The 24,255-nt window shown below is 40.1% G+C and overlaps 1 protein-coding gene across 1 annotated transcript in view; it reads left to right on the plus strand.

Annotated features, from left to right (window-relative positions):
• Positions 1-24,255, plus strand: part of LOC100705180 (protein kinase C-binding protein NELL1) — a 292,322-nt gene that overhangs the window by 30,907 nt on the left and 237,160 nt on the right. The window contains exon 3 of the mRNA XM_005458917.4: positions 9,830-9,980. Coding sequence (XP_005458974.1) covers positions 9,830-9,980 — 151 coding nt within the window. The remainder of the gene's footprint in view (positions 1-9,829; positions 9,981-24,255) is intronic.

Below are 24,255 nucleotides of genomic sequence, written 5' to 3' on the forward strand. Positions count from 1 at the left end.
AGGTAAAACCCTACAATAATAGACTGAAAACCCCAACAATGAGATGACCCCTTATGAGCAACCACCTGGCGACAGTGGGAAGGAAAAAATAATTTTTAACAGGAAGAAACCTCCAGGAGAACCAGCCTCAGGGAGGAGCAGCCATCTGCTGTGACAGGTTGGTCAGGGGAGGGAGACAGCACAAAAGACATACTGTGGAAGAGAGCCAGAGAGTAACAATTAATGAATAAATGCAAAGTGGTGTATAAAGACAAGGAGAGTGAAAAGAGGTGAGTGAAGAAAAAATGCTTGGTGCATCATGGGAGGGTCACCTGATCCTACCCAAACCTTAATCTTTATCACTTGAAGTCGCTGAACGGCGCCAACACTACATTCTCTTTGGTCACCATGTCACTGACATTTGCTTTCTGATGATGCCTATAAGTTAAGCGATGATTAGGGAATATAGGATGTAACTTCTCCAATTACAAATGCAACTATTAGTCACTAGCCACTAAGTGATAACATGCAAAGTATGTCATGGGACGTACTGTCAAATGTAATATATAATAATGTGTTAGTAAGTCATTCCCACATCCCACTGTCTCTCAGTTGTGGGAAGAACATTAGTTGTCACTCAGTTGTGAAAAACATTAATTCATGTAAAAACATTACCGTAAAAGTGACCACCTTACCAAACTGATTAAGTCAACTGAGTTACAAATCTCACAAGTTCGTGTTACTGCTGTTAGCCAGTCAAACTGCTTGAAAGATAAAAGTCTGAAGCAGCAGAAGCGGATGTACAACTTTAAAATGTATCAGGGCAAAAACCGCCAACAACAGAGCAAGAAAGATAAACGGCGTGCACACGATAAGTCTTCTGACAGGACTGATACTAGTTTGACTCGAGATAAATGATATGCATGCATATAGGCTTTGAATACTAATATGTAATGCAGATGTGTTTAATTATTCAGTGTATAATTAATCTTGATACTCCGTGAGCTTTGGTTTGGGGCTTTTTATTTGAGCACTCTGTATAATTTATTTGCTGTAAAGACACTAAAACAGGTGGCTAGCCAGTCAATTATGAGGATAAATTTCATTGTGGTACTTCATAGTATTAATTAACAATGTGGCCAACAAGCCCAAGTGAGTGAACTCGCAGCCTAGAAAAATCCATTCTATTGGCCCACCGCTGCCCTGAGTTCTGCTAATTGGACGTCACAGTCACTATTGGCCCAAGTTCACAGATTTGAAAACCAGGCCAAATCTGGCAGGCATCTCTAAGCCAAAATCATCTCACATTTGGTTCTCCAGTGCCAAAACGCAGCCAAATGTGCCATTACATCATAACTAATACTTAATAGCTTGTATTAAGAATTGAAATCAGGAGTTTTACGATAAAATCCTCTGGCAGTGAGTCAAAGAGTTCAAGAGCTAAAACAAGACAAGAATGACAATGAGACAGAATAAAAAAATTAAGGAAAAAATAGAAGAAAAATAAAACAATTAAATGAAAAATAAAGTAAATTTTGTCATTTAACCATAGTTTATCAGTCGGCTAGAAAGATAGGTTTGGAATTAATGCTTTAAAAATAGGTCCAGCAGCTTCTAACATACACGCTAAAATATGTGAATAGATACTATACTTTTCAAAGAAATTTAAGAATGAATTTAAAAGAAAATTTGCAAAAATTATGGGATTGCAGTGCAGGGGTGGACAGATGTCATGTGTCCTCGCCTTCTGGGCCTTCGTAGAGTTTGGGACTTCTGAATCTGTCATAGCTTTATACTTTTTTTTGATCATATATCCTTTAAAGATTCAGGTCAGTTTGACATAAAAGACACCATTAGTTCGTTTTTGTCGAATTTAGTTATTTCTTTTTTTATGTAATCTTTTCATACTGTATTTTTTTTTCTCATTTGTTTCAATTATCCATGCTAGGGAACCTCCCGTTTGTTAATTCTGTTTTTCATACATTTTCAAAATAATCCAAAGCTGTCAAATCTGCATGTTGTAGGTCCTTGCAATATTTGCAGTGTTATTAGGATTAACATGATCCAAATGGAAAAGAAATTTACCTGCTGAGTCGGTGAGTACTTTGCTGGATAACTGACACAAATTTGGGTTCTGTCAACTGCATTTTGCCTTAAGAATGACTGATAGAGCTTTTATGGTCGGTGAAAAATATTTTTCACTTTTGCTTTTTTTAATGTCACCTACAAACATCACTATCCTTTGTGGGTTCAGTTAATTGGCTTTAACTTATGCCAGGAAACTTTGATGTGTTGTTCTTCTCTTATCTTCTCTCTTGCACTTTTAATGTTGTTCCTTACTGTAACAGCAGCCTCTGAGCAGCTGTCAGTAATTCCAAATATGTTGATGTTAGAATTGCAAGCCTAAGACAGTCAAAGATGCTCTTTGATCTGACGCTGGAGTACAGATGGTCTGTTTGTATATCTGCATAAATAGATATGTCATTCACTTTGTCCAGATGAAGGTTAAACTACATTAGTTATTATTCAGGACTAAAGCTTTGCGATGAGTTTTAGGCTAGTATGAAAAAATATAATGGACTCGTGTCTCAGTGATTAGCCCCCACCCCTCCAAAAAAGACAGACATTTGACTATATAACCTTGGGATCAGTGGAACTGTGGGGACTAAATCAACAATAGTTTTTATTGTTTTTGTTCACACTTGTAGGCTTTCAAGAGCTTGTTGTCCTTGCTTAAGATGCATGTAGCCAAAGAACAAGGATTAGCCAAAGACCAAATTCTGGTCTTTTTCTAATCTATTCACACAGTGCTTCTGTGCTTGAACCAAACCAGGAGTGAAAATTAAAATTAAAAATGAATATAAAACTGAGAGCCACATTTTCTAGCTGTTTGCGAAACCCTCTTTAGGTGTTTAAAAAAAGGTACTGCTGGGAATCACTGAAGAGATGCAGTTTCAGTTTTTCAGCTCTAAGATGAGGACACAGATATTTTTATGGCTGGTCTTATCGCATATGCAAATCTCACGTTATTCTTGTTGACACAGAATTACCTCACAAATCACATTTTTTTTATCTCAGAATTCTCACCCAGTTCTAAGAATTCTAGACTTAACTTTTCAGGATTTTCACTTTCTTGTTGGAATTTCACCTCTTAGAATTCTGACTGTCTCATCAGAATACTAACTTTTTCCTCAGAATTCTGATTTTTTTGTCAGATTTCTCACTTTGTCCTCAGAATTCTATTCTGGGCTTTACTCAGAATTTTCACTTTCTTCTCAGAATGCTGCCTCTTAGAATTCTGATTGTCTCATCAGAATACTATTTTTTGCCTGAGAATTTTCATGTTATTTTTGGAATAATAATACATAGAATTCTCCCTGTTATGACAAGATTCAGATTTTCATTCAATTCAGTGAAACTTTATTGATCCTGAAGGTTGACCCCGAAGGAAATTGGGTTCAATTGGAAATTCATTTCAGAATTCTCACCTGGTTCTCAAAATTCTGGACGTTGTCTTAGAATGATCACTTTCTTGTCAGGATGTTCCCTCTTAGAATTTATGTTTAATGTTTAGTTTCATCTCAAAATTATATGCATTACGTTTCCTTTTCAGAATGCAAAAGTATTTAAAGCAATCATTCAAACATGATTTACTAAGGTATCTGGCAGGCTTACTGTGGATTGTCTATCATCTTTTGCTTATCCTTATCAGGGTTGGGGGGGGGGCTTACTTTGCACCTGATTTGCCCACCTTCAGTGACTCTCAGTAATACTGGTAATTTGATAAAAACAGAGCGAACTGGACATGAAGCGGCAGAGGAAGAGGCAAGAAAACCAATGCAAGATGCAAATAAAGATGTGTGCTGCATTTGTCATTATAGGGAGTAGGAGGTTTTTTTTTTCTGTACAGTTACCCAGTCCAGTTGTTTAGTAATGACATATGAACCTTGCGCCCGGGTCCAAACTACATTGCGTTCTTTAAGGCTGTTTTCTTTTCAACGTGTTTTAATGCTTTTTATCTTGTTCTATTTAATCTGAACAAGACCATAAAAAATAGTCAGTAATCACTGTCAGCCTCTCTGGGTTTTCATTACCACTATTCATCTGCAGCATGTTTTAAAGGTCAATTTTAAACCTTAGGATGTAACTACAGCCAAGTGGCTCACCGTTTGGCAGTCACCAAATACTTGATCAGGTCAGAAAATAATCACTCTGAGGCTAACAAAGATTTGAATGGGTACATGAAGCTGAGAATCAGGAATTTTTCATAGCAAGTAATCCAAACCATGCAGCAGTATATTAATAACTAACCTCATATTGTGGATGAAATACCCCTCTGCTAACTTCTAACTCTGTTAAACTTCATAAACCCTGTTGTCATGGATGTCTGGATGTTAAACTGTATTGTTATACCTGATAGAGCAGCCACACTGATCATTTTATTAAAGATGAAAGAATTTAGACAGCTTTTAACTCTCTTTAATGCTGCAGTGTTTGTTTGACTTGACCTGAAGAGGAGCTTGGACGTGGAAACAACTGACGACATCAGATCAGACATCAATCTGACATGGCATTGGGGGGGCAGTGCAGACATTTATGTGTGTGCAATGGCAGCTTAATTAATACATGTATGGGTCAGGATCGCACTGTAAATGATCTCTCTCTGCACATCAGGTAAACTATTACATGTAGATTTCAGGTTTTTAGGGTGGCATAGTTTGTAATCCTACCTCTGGATAAATCCTGTGCTCTGAGAATAGCTGTTTCAGCCTACAAGGACATAGTCCTCAGCAAATTCTTCGATCAAGAAGATATCAACTTCCTGTTACTTACTCTAATTGTCCTGAATTGCTGCACTGTATCTGGAGAGAACTACAATCTGTGCTTATAAACCCTCGTTGGGGTCTGGTCTTTTTTTGACCTGCTAATTTCTTTGTAGAATGCTAGTCATTATTGATGATTTAGCTGTGTCTTTGTTTATTAATGAACACATTGTTAGTAATTGACCTCCAGAACTTTCTATTTCTGCCTGTACATTTTTGTGATACTTTTCTCCATCAAGTATACTTGGATCCAAGGGATTTTAAAAATGGGTCCCTGATTGGAGTCAGTGCTAGCCACTTGGATAGAAGTTAATTGTCTTTTAAATTTAAGGTATTTTTTCCCTCTAGATGTAACTGACAATGAATTTGTATGAGAACACAAAGTTTAGGAGGCAGCGGTAGCATGCTGACATGCAGATGTATATTATTGTTTCTCCCACTGAACAGCAAAGTGTGACTATCTTACTGGTTGCTGGCCTCTTGGACTCTGCTCTGATCTACTTTGTGCCTTTGGCAAAGAGTTGAACATAGTACAGGAACGTGCTTATCTGGCTGTGACATAGGTTTTCCATATCTAGCCAGCCAGGAGTTTACATGGACATGACTGGCTGTGTCTTTGGTGTGTACAGTCTCTCTGGGCTGCACCTGAACTCCTGTTCCTCACTGCCACTTAAAGAGGCCATCTGTAAGATTTAGCCAAACTGGGGGAGGACCCGCCAGGCTCCTGATTAAAGTGATGAGCTGTAAAATTGAAAGGGAAGGGGGGGTGACAGCTGGATCCTACCTGCTACACTGAGCTTCATCTTATCTGCTGGGAGACGAACCTTCCTGCTCTATCTGCTCCCCCTGTCACTGTAAATGGGTTTGTTTATGTCTACAAGCGCAAGACTGCTATATGGTAGTCTGCTAGAATTCCTCGCTTCAGTTCTGCTCCTTGCATACTATTGATCCATCATAATTAGTGGACTGTCGGGTAGTTATAACACTGACAGCTTTTATTGTTTGGATACTCTTTGTAATTGTGGTTTTCACTGTAATTTTAAGTTCAGCAGACTTTGAGAGACGTTTGCTAAAATCTTTGGCCTGTGTGTGTGTGGGAAGGGTACATCAAACCTTTAAATGTGAAAGTTAGCATCTGTTAGCATTTTGTGGTTCAGTCTTTACACAGGCGTCTCTACATGTAAGCAGTTGGGATTTAAAGCAAATTATAAAATTGTTATAATTTATTGTTTAATATGCATTTAAATGTTGAATATTTGCAAAAGTAAACTATATTTAATTAATTTAAATCTTAAAAGCATGGTATTGCAGAATTACTGAATGTAAATGATACCTTTTCAGCCTCTAAAGTGTCAGTGTCATGAAAATCTATTGAAACTGTGAACCAGGATTTGAAAGCAAATGTGGTGATGGCAGTTTTTAACTGCTGTCAACTGTGTGCTCAGTGGAAATGCATGAGTGAAGACTTGGTATGATAATGTGATGACTGAGATGGCAATTGCAATGCAGGCCTACTCATATGAGCAAAACATCACAAAGCTAATAGAAGTCAGAATATCTTTTCTTCCTGAATGACAAAATCTTCTCTACTGCTATCAGTCAACATTTGCATTAGATCATTAAACTTGTTTTGTAATGTAGCTGGCCTTTTTCCTTAAAAATAAATTCAGTCTACAAAAAACACAAAACAAAAAAGATGTTGAATGGTTGTCACACTCGAATCCCCTCATTTAATTTGAGAAATGACTGATTTCAAGAATCAACCTGATCTTTAGCTACAAACTAGCTCTGTTGAAAAAATGCTAAATACTTAATAATTAATAGTGTTTATATTCAGAGCAGTTTTCCTGCTACATTGGAAGCAGCACGCTAAATATACTGTCTCATAAATTATTTTATTAACATATTTTTATAGTGCATAGAAACTTATGTTTTTGTGAAAAGTAACCTGTGTTCAAAAAGTCTGTCCTCTTCCAGAAGATCTTTCTTGACATGTCAAAATACAGTAATATTTGATTACATATCGTCCTAACTTTTAGGAAAAAGTTCAGCTTAAAAACTAAAGAGATGAAAGAGACCAGTTGTTTCAAAGTTTTGTGGGCCTCCAACCTGACAGAAGTCAGGTCGAAAGACTGTCGGGTAAGAAAGTAAGAAGAAAGTAAGTAATGAAGACAGGAGATTAAGAGAACAAACTCAAAGAGCTGAAGCAAGATGTCAAAACAATTTACATTTCATGATTATTGTAGCTGTAGCTACTGAATATGTGTTCCATGCCTGATATATTAAAGCTAAAACTGTGTCTGCTGCTTAACATGCAAGCTGAAGCATGTCCACTGTTACCATTGCTTTGGAGAAAGTGTTCATCACTGAAGATAAACTACTGTTTAACTCTCATTCTCATTTGCAGTCAAACTCATTTGCACAAGAAAAAGTGTCTGCTTTGGTTTGTTTGCTGTTTGTATTGAGTGGCGCTCATTACGACAATTTGCTGGTATTGATCATAGCTGTGAGGAGTGTGAACGTGACTTACTACAGCTGCTTTCTGTATGAGTCAGGATTTTACTTGTCTGTCAAGTGAAGGAAAGAAAAACATGAAATCTAATGGTATCTTCACATCTAAAAAAGAGTGCTGTGTCTCCGTAGATTTGAAGTGGTGATCTAATGACTGAATCTGTTCAGGGAGCCTGCATATCGAACCGGAGGGGTGCGGGTAGCTCTCTATTAAAAGGGCTGTGATGGTGGGGAGGCTAAGTGCGAGGTCAGGGAGGCCACTGTCACCCTGAGGAGGTTTAAAAGCCATGTGCTGAGACAACCACGGGCTCCTTTCCACGGGGCTGTCTGTCAGCTGGCTACAACTGGGAATGTGGAACCATGGCAACCTCTCATTCAGATTTATCACTGTGATTATCTTCTTTTTGGGTTTCTTTACCTGTATTCAGATATACTGAGCAAAATATTACAGCCAGCCCTGCCTAATGTGGTGTTGATCCTTCGTTTGATGTCCGTAAAAAGCATCAAAACACAGATATCTGATGCCAAAGTAAAGTAAAGCTGCTTTCAGCTGCTCCTCCATTCACAATGAGTCGTGACATCACCGTTCCACTATGCTCTGAAGCTGCACCAAAGACCAGTCAGGGAATCCTGTAAGAAGTCCTTTAAGTTGTGGGTAATATATGGACTTGTTTTTGAGAGGTCAGTGACGCTGGCCACTAAGGGATTTAGCTATTGTTTTGACTTGCAATGTTGGCCTGGAAATGATGAAAGGATACATTTTTTATTAACAGAATATTGAACGTGGGAACATTGGAGCAGAGGAATATAATATGTGCTACTTAATTCACAATTTCAATGCTCCGTTTTTAAACAACATAGCTTAACTATTTGTCCACCAAGATAGATTTACATGGCTAGTAATTAACTTTAAGGAAGTGCATCCTAATGCCACACTAGGAGAGTTTCAAAGCTGACTTTTAAGGGAGATAACAATGAAAAGCATGTGACTGAAATGTGAACACATCAGCAGGCACATTGAGAATATGCCTAGTATTAGTTCAGGGAGACCAGAAATTTAAGAAATTCTCAGCACCAACCCTTCTACACATCCAGATAGCAAATAAGACTAGGTGTTGCAGCTGTTTCAGTGTTCCTCAGATATTGTATTTCTACAAGCTGCTTTGCAACCCACCCCTTCTTGCTGTTGTTACTGATGCCCTGTCTGTTCTGTGTTGCTGCTGCTTCATGTTTTGTTCTAAAAAGAAAGAGGGTCTGTCATTTATCTTTGGTGGCACAAAGCCGTGCCACTAAAGGTGAATGACTGCAGACAGAATAAGAATCTTCTTTTGACTGTAGTGAACCTCATTAGACGTATACATTTAGGTTTATTTCTATAAACAACAAATACAAAAACTACAAGCAAGGACAAAAACAGATGCTGGACACTAAGACGTGAACAGACAACATCTTTCTTAAAATTTGACACTGTTTGCTTTTCCAGGTGGAATACAGTGTCTAAAGTGTGAAGACCAGTGTGCCTAACTCTGCTGAATAAAAATGATTTGGCTCCTGTCAGTGTCCCATTTTGATGTTTTTGATTTTGATTACAGGTTCAGACTTGCTAATTCTACAATAAGCTATACGTAGCTGGTACTAGCTTATTGTCTCTAAACCCGATGTTGTTTAGAGTTCCAATAATTTTACATACAATAAAATATACTGCTTCTTCAAACGGTATAAAGCTGCAAATAACTCAGTGTTTGAAATCTACCAACATGGCGTTAATGATAAAACAGAGAGTTCAGTTCTTTTTGCAAATGTTATATTTAAAATGTTGGTAGGTCAGTGACTATATCCCCACGCTAACAGCGCTAACATGGGAAATCCTTGATGTACGATAGCAATAATAGTCTATTGAAGAGTTTAAGGCGTGCTGACTAGGTTCTTGACTTTTTTGTAACTGGTCATGTTTTTTCACTTAGGTCTTCTCCCCTTCGGTACAGCCGTTATTTAGGGATGAAAGAGACTATGATTTAAACTTACATAAATAAGTTTAAATCACAATTACTATTAGAAATTAGTATAGTTATATTTGTTCAAACTATGAACTTGTAGGGAAGAGCGCTACCCGAATGCAAGTGGATATGCCAAGGGAAAATCTTGATATTTGCTGGCTCTCCTTTATCTTTCTGTCTTTAAGCGAACATAAAGCGCTTTTATATGACAGACGCACACACACATCTATGCAAAGTTTGCTGTCTAAGCATGCGTATGAAGCTGTGGATGAAGCCTGCTGGCATCAACAGATTTTTTTTTTGCCAAACACAGGCTGCCAGACAGAACTGCCAAAGCAGTTTCAGAGATATTTTCAAAGTGTAAAGGTGTTACTTTGTGTTTCGCCATGTGTGATTAGCTCACTTAATATGTTGCTTGCGCTTTTGCCAAGTGTGCACGGAGGAGGCAGACGGCGCATCGCCTGTGAAAAGAGTTGACACAAGCTCATGATTTCTTTCCATTTCATTTTATTTCTTCAGATGTTGGGAGAGCAGTTCACGCCCCGGCACACATCACAGAAAAAGTGGTACAGCTGTTCAGGAGTAAAAGTGAGTTTACCTTCTTGGCCTCCATCCAGCAGAAGTCCTCCACGTCAGGAGTCATATTCTCCATCCACGAGTCAGAACACAGGTAATCCGGCTGTAATCCTCTTCATTTTGGCCCATGGCTGCTTTTCTGTATAACTTTTCTTCCATGGATTACAGAGCGTGCTCGTTTTAAATTAAACCTAGACTGGATTTATCATCTTACTCTTAGCTGGTTGCAGAAGTCTGTTGATGAGTAAATTAAAGAGCAGTGTACTATTACAGCATTACCACTGTAAGCCAGAGCATGATGGGAGGCCAGTCCCTGGAATAATGGAGCCCTTCAACCTGTACACTGTGGGCAGAAAGATAACGTTCCGTGTTCAGTGTTCATAAGATCACTGTGAGGTATAAAGAAATAGAAAAATGCAAAAAACAAACAAACAAAAAAAAACCTTCTTTCACACAATGCTGTATAAACAACCATATACAAACTATAAGTGGAACATATGGCCTTGTAATTGAGCTGCTGTGAACTACCAATATGGGAAAAAGCTGATTGTTTTTCCTGACAAAATGTGGAAATATTTCTAATGGCTTCTTAGTTGTTAATGAATTCCTGGCAGTGGATTGTAAGGTTTGTCCCTGAAGGTGATGTAAGATATCAGTGAGTGGCAGCAGTGAGATCACCCTGTGGCCTCCTGAGAAGCTATGAGTTGTTTGTAAAGGGCAGGTGACAATGATTTTCCTCCTGTGCTCTAAAGGTAAAAGCCTTAAAGTTCTGTAAAACATGTCATCCAAGTGAGCATGCGAGGTAGAGATTATAATTTCTAGCTGAGGATCAATATGAGGGCAAAATTGCAAACAATGGAAGAGTGAAGCAGAGGGCTCCTCTGCTGATGAAGAGAGCTGTTCCTCTAAAACGAGGCAAACAAGACATACAGTTGCTGAAAAGTTTTAATAGATGTACAGCGCTATGCAAAGGTCTTGAGCCGTGTCCCGTTTCCTTATATTTTGCTAGGAAAATTAACTGGTACTTGTATAGTGGCTTTCTTTTTAGTTTTGAGCACTGCTGCAAGTCTCATTTACCGAGTTCAAATCTTTTCAAAAAAGCAGAGTATGTGTGATCCTCAAGATATTTGGTAAAAAAAAACAAACTTAGGATCAGTATTAGGGCTGCCATGATTAGTTGACTAGTCACGATTACGTCGACTATTAAAATCGTCGACGACTAATTTAATAGTCGACGCGTCGTTTGAAGCTTTGTAAGATCCCAAAGACGCAGGAATAAGTAGTAGGATTTAAGAGTGTAATAACGGACTGAAACAGAAGATGGCAGCACTGCATGTACAAGGATGCCAGCTGCCGTTAAACCCCGAAGAAGAAGAAGCTGTGTCCCAGAATTCATAGCGCGGCCCTGCTCAGTTTTCAACAATGGCGGCAGCTAGTTAGTTTTAATATCACTCTTATTATTCTTTCTGGGTCACAAAATAAACGTTTAACATATTTTCAGGCGAGAATGTAGCTGTGTAAACCTCAAATATCTGCTCAGTTTATCAAGACATCACATATTTTCAAAAGCGCTCCGACGTTTTCGGAGACGTCTGTTACCCACCAGCTCGATAGCTAGCCGGGGTTGAAGCATTGACTGTAAAAAAGATGGACGACGCGACACCGCCTCCTCCCATTGTGCAAAAATGAAGCCAAAATACCCCGCTTGTGGAGGCTGCCATCTTGCAAATTTGGAGCCAGAGTCTGCGCAGTAGTGACTTGAGGTGGAGCGACTGTGTAACGCTCCCGCCCACACACCCGCTGGACGTGACCGCAAACACGCCCCCCTACACTTTTTACGTAGCCCGGCTGCTCCAGTTCTTTTGCTGGTTTACCGCGACTGACGACTCGTTTAATTAAGGTAAATACAACCATGTCACTGTTATAAAAAAAGACACACAGCTTATCATCTTATAGTTCTAAAATCACTCTGTTGTTAATTCGTTTGCTAGATTAGCCGCTAGCATACGCACTGTGTTCGAGGCTTGTTGCTAGCTAGTTAGCGATGCTACACACCTGCTACTCTAATAGTCTGTGTTATTGAAGGATTCAGCATTTCTTATGTTTTTTTAATCCATTTTTAGACAGCGATGAGATCATCTGCACACTCTACAGAAGCCCAGAGTTACTGTTAATATCAGAAATGTAATGCTGTCCTTTGATATTTTAACATAAGACTGTGAGTGTAATGGGTCTAAAACTGTTTAAATCTTCAGAGCCCTCTACAGCCTGGTAACATGGAGACTTTAAAAACGGCAGCAGAACGTTTCAGTAATGTAGTCTAATTTGTTCTTTTCATTTAATAACAGAGTCCATATTATATCAACAGCTACATTCACCCTGGAGAGAAACTAGTGAGGGAAACCATGAGGACTAAGATGGGTTTCTGGGTCCAGAGGTTTGGAGAAACTTCTTCCCTTTCTTTCATCACAGCTGTCCTCTGCCAGATGTTCTGTTGACCCACTGAAAGAGGCATCATTTAAGAAACACCAGGAACACCCGTTCCCAAAAAATCAGTGGTCTCCTGTCTGAATGACTACCGTCCTGTTGCACTGACATCCGTCATCATGAAGTGCCTGGAGCGGCTGATCAAAAGTCACATCTGCTCCTCCCTCCCTGACACGCTGGACCCTCTTCAGTTCGCCTATCGGACAAACAGAGCCACAGAGGATGCCATTGCCCTGGCAACGCACACCACCCTCACTCACCTGGAAAAAGGGAATACATATGCAAGGATGCTCTTCATCGACTACAGCTCGGCATTTAACACCATCATCCCCTCAAAACTTGCCACGAAGCTCGTCGACCTTGGGCTGGGAACACCAATCTGCAGATGGATTCTAAACTTCCTCACAAACAGGCCCCAGGTGGTGAGAGTTGGTAAGCACACCTCCTCATCACTCATCCTAAACACAGGTACGCCACAGGGTTGTGTGCTCAGCCCCCTCCTATATTCCCTGTTCACACACGACTGTGTGCTAAACATGAGTCCAACATCATCATCAAGTTTGCGGATGACACAACCATCATAGGCCTCATCACAGACAACGACGAGACAGCCTATAGAGAGGAGGTGATGGCACTGTATGAGTGGTGTCTGGAAAATAACCTGACTCTCAACATCAGCAAAACCAGAGAAATGATAGTGGACTACCGGAAACGACCAGTCGGGGAACACCAGCCCATCCACATCAACAGTGTCAAGGTCGAAAGGGTCAGCAGCTTCAAATTCCTTGGAGTCAACATCACCGAGGACTTCTCCTGGACCCTTCACACAGACACTGCTATCAGGAAAGCTCGCCAGCGGCTTTACTTCCTGAGGAGGCTGAGGAAGTTTGGCATGAACGCCAATATCACCGCAAATTTCTACAGGTGTGCAATCGAGAGCTTGCTGACGAGCTGCATTACAGTTTGGTACGGAAGCTGCTCTGCCAGCAGCCGTAAACCACTACAGAGGGTGGTGAAGGCAGCAGAGCACATCACTGGCATGAGGCTTCCTGCCATTCAGGACATTTATCTCCAGCGATGCCTCCGTAAAGCACACAGCATCATCAAGGACCACAGCCACCCAGCACATCAGCTCTTCTCCTTGTTACCATCTGGCAGACGTTACAGGAGTCTGTCTGCTCGGACTACAAGACTTAAAAACAGTTTTTACCACCAAGCCATACGACACCTCAACCACAACACTTAAACACACACAACACAGTCCACAGGACGCACTCAGAAGCTACCCCGCAGCTTCACAAGTACTCTGTTTAATCTGCACTGGTCACTCCACTTTATTGTTATTGATATTTATATTTAAATATTTCTTATTTAATCACTAGTGTACATATTTATATTTATAGATACATATATATTTAATCATCTTTTCTCTTTGACCATGTCTCTCTAATGTTTTGCTCTTTACTATTTTTCTATTTATTTTTTATTATTTTATTTTATTTTATTTTCTTCTACTGTACCATGCTGCTGAGTGACTGCTGCTCGTCAAACACATTTCATTGCAATGTTGACCCTGTGCTAACTTGCATATGACAAATAAAACTGAAACTGAACTGAACACTGAAGCTCATCGCATAGATCAAGCAGGACTCATGATCTTCACCAGCAGCTCCCTCACAGGGAAATCTTCAGCACTCCTCCATAGGCCCGATCCAGGAGATGGATAAACCCAGCATTTCAAGAACACTGTGATGGAGACCTTTGGTTTGTGTAATGTTATAAATACTCGGATACTCCCCAGAGGCTCCAGACTTTTACATAAAGATATTATATCGTTAGCTTCATAGCATAATTGCCTAAGTCACTTTGACCAGACAATGACTTAGGCACTTATGCTATGAAGCTAACGATATTCAGTCCTGTAGAAAGTTATATATTTAAAAATATATGATCCTCTCTGGTTACTCTGGTATGAATAACTCTGCATCACTTTATGGTAAATAACACACTATCTGCAAAAAACTGTGAAAGAACTCCAGATGACAAGTTTGTAGTTCAACATACAAGTGACGACCTTTGACCTTCATCATGTTTTATTAAATTGTGTTAGAGAAAATCTCATATGCTCTTCATGCAGCTGAGTACATCAAGTGTTTAAAACGGAAGCTGTGCAGGTCTGAGATCAGCAGCTTTGTGAAACACCAAACTGAGGTCCTGTTAATGCTGATATATAGTGACACATGAGTGATTAAACAGTTTGTTTTTTTTGTCTTTAACTTTATCAATAAAACAGCTGCAGCTTTCACTACAGCACATGTGGTACTTTAACCTTTGTACTGTTTTCATCAGTTCATTTTGCAGTTAACATATGAACATGTTGGATGATCTGTCTGCTGTCACTGGGTGGTGCTGAGGTCTGAATCTGAGGGCAGCTCCTGTATTCACAAAGAGAACAGAACCATCAAACTCAGATATAAATTTTATCCCTCAAAATTGAAATGAAGCTGATTCTTCTGTCCTCACACACTCAGGATCTGAAGTTCTTCTCTTACATTTTTTTCAGTATTACAGTACACTACAGTACTTTAATCCATAGTTCCTGATTAATGAGGAGTTACTGAAGTACAAGCTTTTAAAAAAAGATGTTACTGTCTTTACAGATGTGGCAAGAGACTGAAAACATGCTGTTGTTTGCACATATTTAATAATCTGCTCTGCACAGGAGCTGCAGCAGGGCGCAGCCTGTTGTTTTTAAAGTATAATACTTGTAATAAAAGTGCAGTAACAGTAATTAGTGACTGAGTAGCCCGGGGCGTTTCTCTTGATTTCTTTAGTAAATTCATTCACCTGCACAGATTAGCTAAACGAACCCTGACAGCCGAGTGCTCATTTTAGCTAGCTAGGTCTCAGGACCTAGCTAAGGACGGTAGTTACGGATTAGCTTACAAACACGTTTAACTTACCTAAAAAGTGCAGCGGGGCCTCGGGTCCTTCAGTCGGGTAGTCCAGTTTACTGAAGAGCACCTCAGGCTGTCAGGTTAAAACGGTCGTGTTTTCGTAGCGTAAACGCTGGCCCTCCTCTCCGAGCCTACGCTCTATCTGCTATTCCCGAACAGAGATACGCAAGTTTCTCCGTGACTGCAGCTGTCAGTCAAAGCTGCTATGATGACGTTTCACCCCAATTTAACATCACCGCGGTAGGAATTAGAATCAAACTTATGGGAAAGGAGACCCCTTGGACATCAATCAGCATGATGAGAACTATTGATAACAAAAGAAAGAATCTTTTGAAAAAAATTATCTAAGGAGAATAAATTTATTTTAGTCTGACCCCAGTCCCATCCGCTGCTGCTACAAAATAAAAGCCTTTCCTTTACAGTAGGTTTGTAGGCATTTTATTTTGAATTGTTCCAATCATGGCACTTCAAAGGAACAGCACTTCAAAGGAACAGCCCGTGATGTCACAGTGCACATTCTACTGGCAAATCCCTTAAATAGGGGAGACATTCAACCAACTTTAGTGGATCTCGGATGGCAGAAACACAAAACAACCTGGTTGTTAAAACAAAGACAAGGCAGACGCAGAGAAACGCTGACGCATCTACAATGGCAGAAGCACAAACGGAAATGGTCATCACACCAAAAATAACAATCTTGCAAAGGCCAAAACCTGAGCTTGAAAAATCCGAAAGACCAAATCCTGAAAAGTCTCCTGTGGCACAACCACAAAAGGAAATGGTTGTGAAACCAAAGAAACAAAAAAAGCAAAAACAGAAAAGAGTGGCTGAAGAACCAAGAAGACCAATTACTCGGGCATATGCCCGGGCTCTTCTTGAAGCTCAAAACAGCATGGGTGATGGAGCAAACCCGAAAAATGAAGAAATGCAAGAAAGCACTGAAGCCACTTCTGAAAGGGAAAAAGCTGAATCCCTCACCATTTCAAATGTAAAGGAGGACATGAATATGGAGAGAAAGGGAAATGTGAAGAACCCCAGCAGACCAAACCCTGGGCCTAATGGAGGGACTTGGCAATATCAGCCCAGTCCCACATTTAGACCCCATCAGGGCAGTGTCCAGTTTAATCCCTGGTACGAGATTGCTGCTCTCAGACAGCAACTGGTAGCCTCCCAATACCATCAGAATGACCTTTACTGGAAAATGGTAGCTGCAAACAAGAGGGCCTCTTATCACCAGTTTCTGGTGAACAAACTTCATGCACAAATGCACGAGAACAAGAGAAGTCATGAGGAAACAATTAAAGACCTCATAGAGCAGCTGGAGGAGGCTTCTAGTAATAAGCCCAATGACATCAGTGAGACAGAGGCTCTCACAAATGACAGTGAAGCAATTGTCAAACTGGATGAGATGATGGTTACCCTGCAGGAACAAATCAGCTACCATACCACAGAGCAGTGTGTGGAGTCTGCCACTCCAACCACAGAGGCTTCACACACTGACTCTGTAGGACTGATGTCCTCTAAGGAGGCTGACTTTGAGGTCCAATGTAGAATTCAGCAAGAGCAGATTGAGATGCTCCAGAAACAGCTCCTAGCAGCTCAAAATCAGCTCAAAGAACAGGCCATTAAACATAGGCAGGAGCAGGAGACACTCAACACAGAAATTAGTGACCTCAAATCCCAGCTCTGCTCCAACAAATCCCTTCATGATTTGAAGGTTGAGACTCTTGAGCGAGAGCTGGAAGAAGCCAAAGCTTCCTCATTTAAAATCCCACAGCAGCAAAAAGAACAAAATTCCACCGCTGCAAATGAAATGCGTAAATGTGAGCCTCTGAAAGAAAAAGACACTGGAGAACAGGAGAAGATGGAAAAAGAGGACTCACTGCCATCCACTGCAATGTCTCTGCAGGAGCCTCTGGAAGAAAAAGGCACCACAGAACAACAGAAGATAGAAAAAGAAGAGTCAGCTGCATTCTCTGTACAGGAATCTTCGCAAAGACTACGAGACCAACAGAAAATGCTCACTGCCAAGGTGCCTGAACTTGAGACTGAAGTTAAGCGCCTGCCGGAGATACTGCCAATTGAGAAGAAGAAGAAGAAGAAGAAGAAGAAGCAGGACAGCCTGCGTCTCCAATTTCACCTAATTGGTCTCAACATCACGTCCTAAAAATCATATTTATATACAACTAAATTGTCAGTGAACATTTGAACCCCACTCGGTCGAGACAGAAGGCCACCCCTTCCTGAGCCCGGTTCTGTCAGAGGTTTCTCCCTATTAAGAGGGAGTTTTTCCTCTCCACTGTCGCCAAGTGCTTGCTCATAGGGGATTTGGGGGCTTTTTTTTTAACACCAACCACTGATAAGCTCACTGACATCAAATTTAGGACTCAGCAAATATGGAAATGGATGATTCGTCATCAAGTGAGGAATCATCCATTTAAAACATATTTGCTGAGTCATATTTAGTTGTATATAAATATGATTTCAGCGGTACTAAGGCCAATCACAGACTAATTTGGACAATTGTGAAAAAAATAAATTGGAAAAATTGAAAAAAAAAAATAGTTGTGTCATTGTTTCATATAGATTTCAAATAACATACCATTTGATGTCAACATACTTTTGTTACACATGCAGTGCTTGTGGTCTTATATTCTTATGATCCTGTTCATTTGATGAGTATATCCTTCTGCCTTGCTTCACATATTTACTGCTGCTTGGCTAGCTTTAATCATGCTAGCATCAGCACAGGTAGAAACAGACACATCAGAGACATCACATGTAGCTTGTGTTTATGTTCAGAGTGACATCTGATTTAAAAGCAGGGAGCAAAGCACTTAGCAGCATATCAGTCAGCATAGAAAACAAATGCCATAAATGTCATCAATTAGGCTGGAATAATTTGCTTGTAGTGGGTTGTATTGTAAGTGCTTTACATTTCAGCATGACATCCTGTATGTGTCCAACATTGAGGACATTCTAAGAAAAGCTGGTCATTTTCTTAGAATGGCGCTAAAGATAAAACCAAAACAAAACCAAACTTTCATAAGAAATCTTTATTCTGCAATAACGGACATTAAAAACCTAATAATGTTATCATTAAAAATATTAAAATGTGAAGTAATCATCATTTTTACACAAAATCAAAATAATCTGTTTATGCAGTACCAGGTGCTGTAATCTTTTCCACTCTGTTATGGTTAAAAAAAAAAGAAAAAAAAAAGGTAAATGGCCTGCATTTGTATAGCGCTTTACTCAGTCCCTAAGGACCCCAAAGCGCTTTACACTACATTCAGTCATTCACCCATTGGCAAGCTACACTGTAGCCACAGCTGCCCTGGGGCGCACTGACGGAGGCGAGGCTGCCGGATACTGGCGCCACCGGGCCCTCTGACCACCACCAGAAGGCAAACATGGGGTTAGTATCTTGCCCAAGGATATTTGGCATGCAGCCAGGAGGCAGCCTGGGATCGAACCACCGACCTTCTGATTAGTGGCTGACCTGCTCTGCCACCTGAGCTACAGCTCAATCGCTGCATCTTGATGTAAGACACGTTTATTTATGTGATCTTCTTCTAAAAAGTTATGCAATCTAGGATTTGGAATGCTGATTGCTTCAAGCTGCAGCAAGATGTATTTTTGATACATTCAGCCGTGCGTATTTTATACTGTTATTATTCCTGTTAAGAGTATCTGGAATATGCACTTCTTACAGTTGCCATGTTACACAGTACCCTGCTCAAATGTAGGTAATGTTAGACATGATTCTCCTGGAATTAGACCTCAGTACTGTTAAAGTTGACTTATGACCCATTGCTGTGCCAATAAAAGTGCAAAAACTAAGAGTGCTTCTGGTGTCTTGCTTTAAGATAAAGTCCCATATTTTTTGTAGCTTTTTGAACAGATGGCGTCTTATTCTCAGCAATTTTTTCTAATTATTGATCTCAGAGTTGAGATTTAATTCTTATATTTAGCTCAATCAAGAAAGAAACAAATCAGACTCTTTCCTTGTAATAAGTCAGATTTTCTTCAATTAAGCATACATTTTAGACAGTTTTGTCTAGTTAAAAGGCACTGATTCATTTGCTAGTTTTAACAATTCTATTCAAGCAACTTTTGCTCACCCCATTGGCAGATTTTTTTCTCAAAACAAGAAACTATCGTCAGATTTAAGAATATTTGGCTTGTTTCAAGTATAACTGTTTTTGCAGTACAGGATCTCAGTCAGGGTGGTACACTGGAAAAACTCAAAATCTTACCAAGTATATTTGTCTTGTTTCTAGTCAAAATATTTAATCACAGCATTAACAAATATCAATGAGATCTTAACAGTTGGGGATTTTGCTCACAGATGTATATGACAACTCAGGTTTGTGGCATTAAATTTGTATTGTAATTTTAAAAATGTAATACAAAGGTCAAGGTCAAATTTATTCATATAGCACATTTCCAGACAGACGATGCTGCACAAAGTGCTTAACAATATAAAAATGTCATTAAAAAGAAACAATGTAAAACAATAATAACAATATAAAACAATGATAGGACAATAAAAGAATTAAAACAATAACTAAGACCAGTAGCGGTTTTTGATATGGGCAGTTGCCCAGGGCAGCATCGTGGTGGGGGCAGCATCACGGGCATCTCCAAAAAAAGTTGCTCATACCCATGCTGCCCCGACATCATGCCAGCGCATTTTGGGGATTGCATAGGCATCGATTGGTGTTCGCATGGCCATTTGCTAGGAGTAAGGGCGCCCTCCATTTGCGAGGTGCGCCTGCTGCTTGCGGCACAGGGAGGAGAGGGCGGGCCGGCGGGGGATTCTCTGGGTGGCTGGAGCAGCATCTAACAACAAACACGAGAACACCAGACATTATGGTACAGACTTAATATTTGTACTGATGTTTTTTCGAAATTCTACGCAAAAAAGTGAGCGCGAGAGCCCTTGGTGTGCCTGCTTGCTGCTGTGCTGAAGTCAAAGTAAATAAACTTTGTCATCTCCGTTATATACAGTACAGTATATAGAGAGACGAGACAACGAGGCTCCAGTTACAGCAGTGCAAGTAAACAAACAATAAATATAAGAAGAGTAAGAAAATAAATATACACTTTAGGACTCGGGGTACAGGGATCAATAACAATTTAAAATTTATAATTTACAGTTTGATGATTTAAAGTCTCACACAACGCGTCGAAAGGGGAGGAGAGTCGGCTGCTTCCAAACAGAGCACATGTCATTTATAATGTTATCAATCCAAGCCCATTATGTATTCATGACTTGAATCCTGGGTTGTGTTAAATTGCAGAAATAAACCCTAGACAAAGTGAATCTGTGAACTAAGGTGTAGGTCTATTAGGTGATGCTGTGGCGATTCACCTGCACAGATTAGCTAAACGAACCCTGACAGCCGAGTGCTCATTTTAGCTAGCTAGGTCTCAGGACCTAGCTAAGGACGGTAGTTACGGATTAGCTTACAAACACGTTTAACTTACCTAAAAAGTGCAGCGGGGCCTCGGGTCCTTCAGTCGGGTAGTCCAGTTTACTGAAGAGCACCTCAGGCTGTCAGGTTAAAACGGTCGTGTTTTCATAACGTAAACGCTGGCCCTCCTCTCCGAGCCTACGCTCTATCTGCTATTCCCGAACAGACATACGCAAGTTTCTCCGTGACTGCAGCTGTCAGTCAAAGCTGCTATGATGACGTTTCACCCCAATTTAACATCACCGCGGTAGGAATTAGAATCAAACTTATGGGAAAGGAGACCCCTTGGACATCAATCAGCATGATGAGAACTATTGATAACAAAAGAAAGAATCTTTTGAAAAAAATTATCTAAGGAGAATAAATTTATTTTAGTCTGACCCCAGTCCCATCCGCTAACATGGAGGAGGCGGGGTTTATGACCTATACTGCAGCCAGACACCAGGGGGCGATAGAGACGTTTTGGCTTCATTTTTGGGGAGCTGTCGCGTCGTCCATGTTTTCTACAGTCAATGGGTTGAAGGCTCACTAGAGCCGTTAAGAACACCGGACTCCCGGCAAATCGTTTTCAAACCCACTGCCGTCTTTCACTACTCAGGTTAAACATGATATATAAGTCACTTAGATAACTTAAAAATGATATTGTTTGGCTTTTTTTAGTATTTTATTTGTTCCTGAGTAAATCGGTTTGGCTGAGATTAAAGTTTTAGTTTTTACACAGCTGAATAAAGGTCAAGCAGACAACTGATTATCAGAAGTGTGAGATGCTCGAGAATATACTCCGGTGTCCTGTTATATTTTAGATAGCAAGGAGCAGACGGCTGAGTTTATTAAACTCCACCGAGACAATCTGCAAATGTCATAAAAATTTAATAAACTGTCGTCTTTATTTTTGGTTAGCACATACCTTAAACACTTCAAGCTGTAAGCTAATGATAGTTATATAAGAGCAGATGCATGCTGGTGAAATAAGCTGTACGTTTTACGTCCAATGGATGCATGATCTGATTAGTCGAATAATCACAAAAATAATCGGTGACTAGTCGACTAACAAAATAATCGTTTGTGGCAGCCCTAATCAGTATCTTGCCTAGGGAAATTATGACTTGAGCTGGGGATACATCCTGCAACTGGTAGACAACCCACTCTTCCAGAGGATCCACAGTCGTCCCACATTGATGTAGTGATTTAAAAAAAAAAAAATATGAGTAAACATACATGAAAATACAGTATACAAGGGAAAACTGAAGTTGTACAGTCCTTACACCTTTATTCTTTCACACTGCCTGAACTCTCTTTGGTGAGCTTTACTTTAATTTCCTTAAATAGGAATTGTCTGGAATAGTTCTCCAGGCTTCTTGAAGGATATTTAAAGTTCTTCTTTGGATGTTGTCTGCCTTTTGTTCTGTTCTGTCTTAAGATTATCCCACACTGCTTCAATAACTGTGAGGTCCAGGCATTTAAGTTCTGTCCTTAATGATTACAACATTAAATGTTGCATTCATGTTAACCCAAGACATTGCATCCATTCAGTGCATTCCTTTCCATATAGGCAACATGATCTTAAATTGGCTGATGATATAAGCTTTGGTTTAAAGTTTTAATGCATGGAAGTAAAGAGTGAGTTCTTCAGGACATCTTTTTTGAGTACTCAGCCTAAGTATATTGCAGTGTATGTCAGTGCCCGTGTACTTATTTCTTCCATCACGTAGTACTGTATATGATCCACACTTGAAGAGAAATGCGCTGCCCCCTACTGTGCTTTAAAGGTGACCCTTAGAGTTCCTTTTTAGTCCCTCTTCTTCTGTCTCTCTTTCTCACATTACCTTCAGGCATAATTGCTGCACAGTGGGTTGGCCGAACAACAGCAAGCAAAGCTAAATGGGGCCAGATGACTGTACTGCCCTCCTCCTTCAGGCACAATGACATGCTCTATGCAACATATGTAGCCCTGAGGAGTGCTGGGACAAAGCAAATGTTGCATTAAAGGCCCTCAGCCACACTCAAACACACCCAGTTAGATATACTAATTGCTAAGCCACTTATAGTGTATATTGCTCTGAAATGTTCAGGATAGGGCTGTCCCACCAAATTATATAATAATAATGTTGTAACTGCATTTACACATATGTGTTGTTTTACCAGATTTAGTCTTCCAACACAAACACTAAAGTACATAATTTATTATCGGCATCAAAAGTTCCCAGTTGGTCTGTATTTTGATCCCAAACCTCTATCTCTATACTAGCTTTCTCTGTTCCTTCCCCATCCATTTCAACTTATTCATGACTTTTTTACTATTCCATGTCTTCTAGTGCTGTGTTTAAGGATGTGTGTTTGGATTTAGTCAAAACCTACTTTAAGTCAGATGTGTTTCATTATGCATCACCTCTATGTCTTTGTCGGGTTTTGAATTGTCTGTTCACAGTGAGATCCATGAACACACATTATTACGGAGTAACGAAGATACTGCTTCTGGACAGAAACAGATCAGCCAGGCTTTATACAGATTTCTTGAAATTTCAGGTCAGTTCAATTCAGTTTTATTTAGTGCCAAGTCATAACAGCAGTTGCTTAAAGTGTGTTATATTGAAAAGCACCTTAGGTACAGTACCCGAAAGAGAGAGCTCCAACCATGAGACGATTTCCTGTCAGCAAGCACCTGGTGACCGGGGGGGGGGGGCTCCGGCAGAACCAGGAAGGGGGCAGCTATCTGCCGGTTGGGGGCTAAGGGGAAAAGAGATGAGAAAAGAGACCATAGGGAGACAGGACAAAACATGAACTATGGGAGAAATTTATTGCCATGCAGTAAAAGTGTATAAACATACGGGGAGTGAAAGGATGGGAGCGGAACGGAAGTGCTCAATGCATCATGGGAAGGCCCCCAGCAGCCTAAGCATGTAACAGTATAACTAAGGGATGCTTAGGGGTCCCTTGATCCAGCCCTAGCTATAAGCTTTATCAAAAAAAAGATTTTGAGCCTAATATTAAAAGTAGAGGGGGTGAATTTTTCCTGAATCCAAACTGGGAGCTGGTTCCACAGAAGAGGGGCCTCCCATTCTACTTTTAAATACCCTATGAACCACAAGTAAGCCTGCAGTCTGAGAACAGTGCTCTACTAGGATGATATGATACTATCATGTCTGTAAAATAAGATGGGTCCTGATTATTTAAGACCTTGTATGTTAGGAAAAGGATTTTACATTTGATTCTGGATGTAATATGGAAACCAATGAAGAGAGAGGCCAATATGGGAGAGTTAAGCTCTGTTTCTAGTCCCTGTCAGCACTCTGAATGCAGCACATTAGGTCAACTGAAGGCTTTTCAGAATACCTTACTGTGATTGTAGCATATGTCTGCTCCCTAACTCCTCCTTAATCATTTTGGATGAGGCTTAGTGTATAACTGCCCTGGTACCAGGATTATCAAAGTCTTTGGGGTCACT

Source organism: Oreochromis niloticus, linkage group LG1 (assembly GCF_001858045.2).
Source record: "Oreochromis niloticus isolate F11D_XX linkage group LG1, O_niloticus_UMD_NMBU, whole genome shotgun sequence".
NCBI lineage: Eukaryota > Metazoa > Chordata > Actinopteri > Cichliformes > Cichlidae > Oreochromis > Oreochromis niloticus.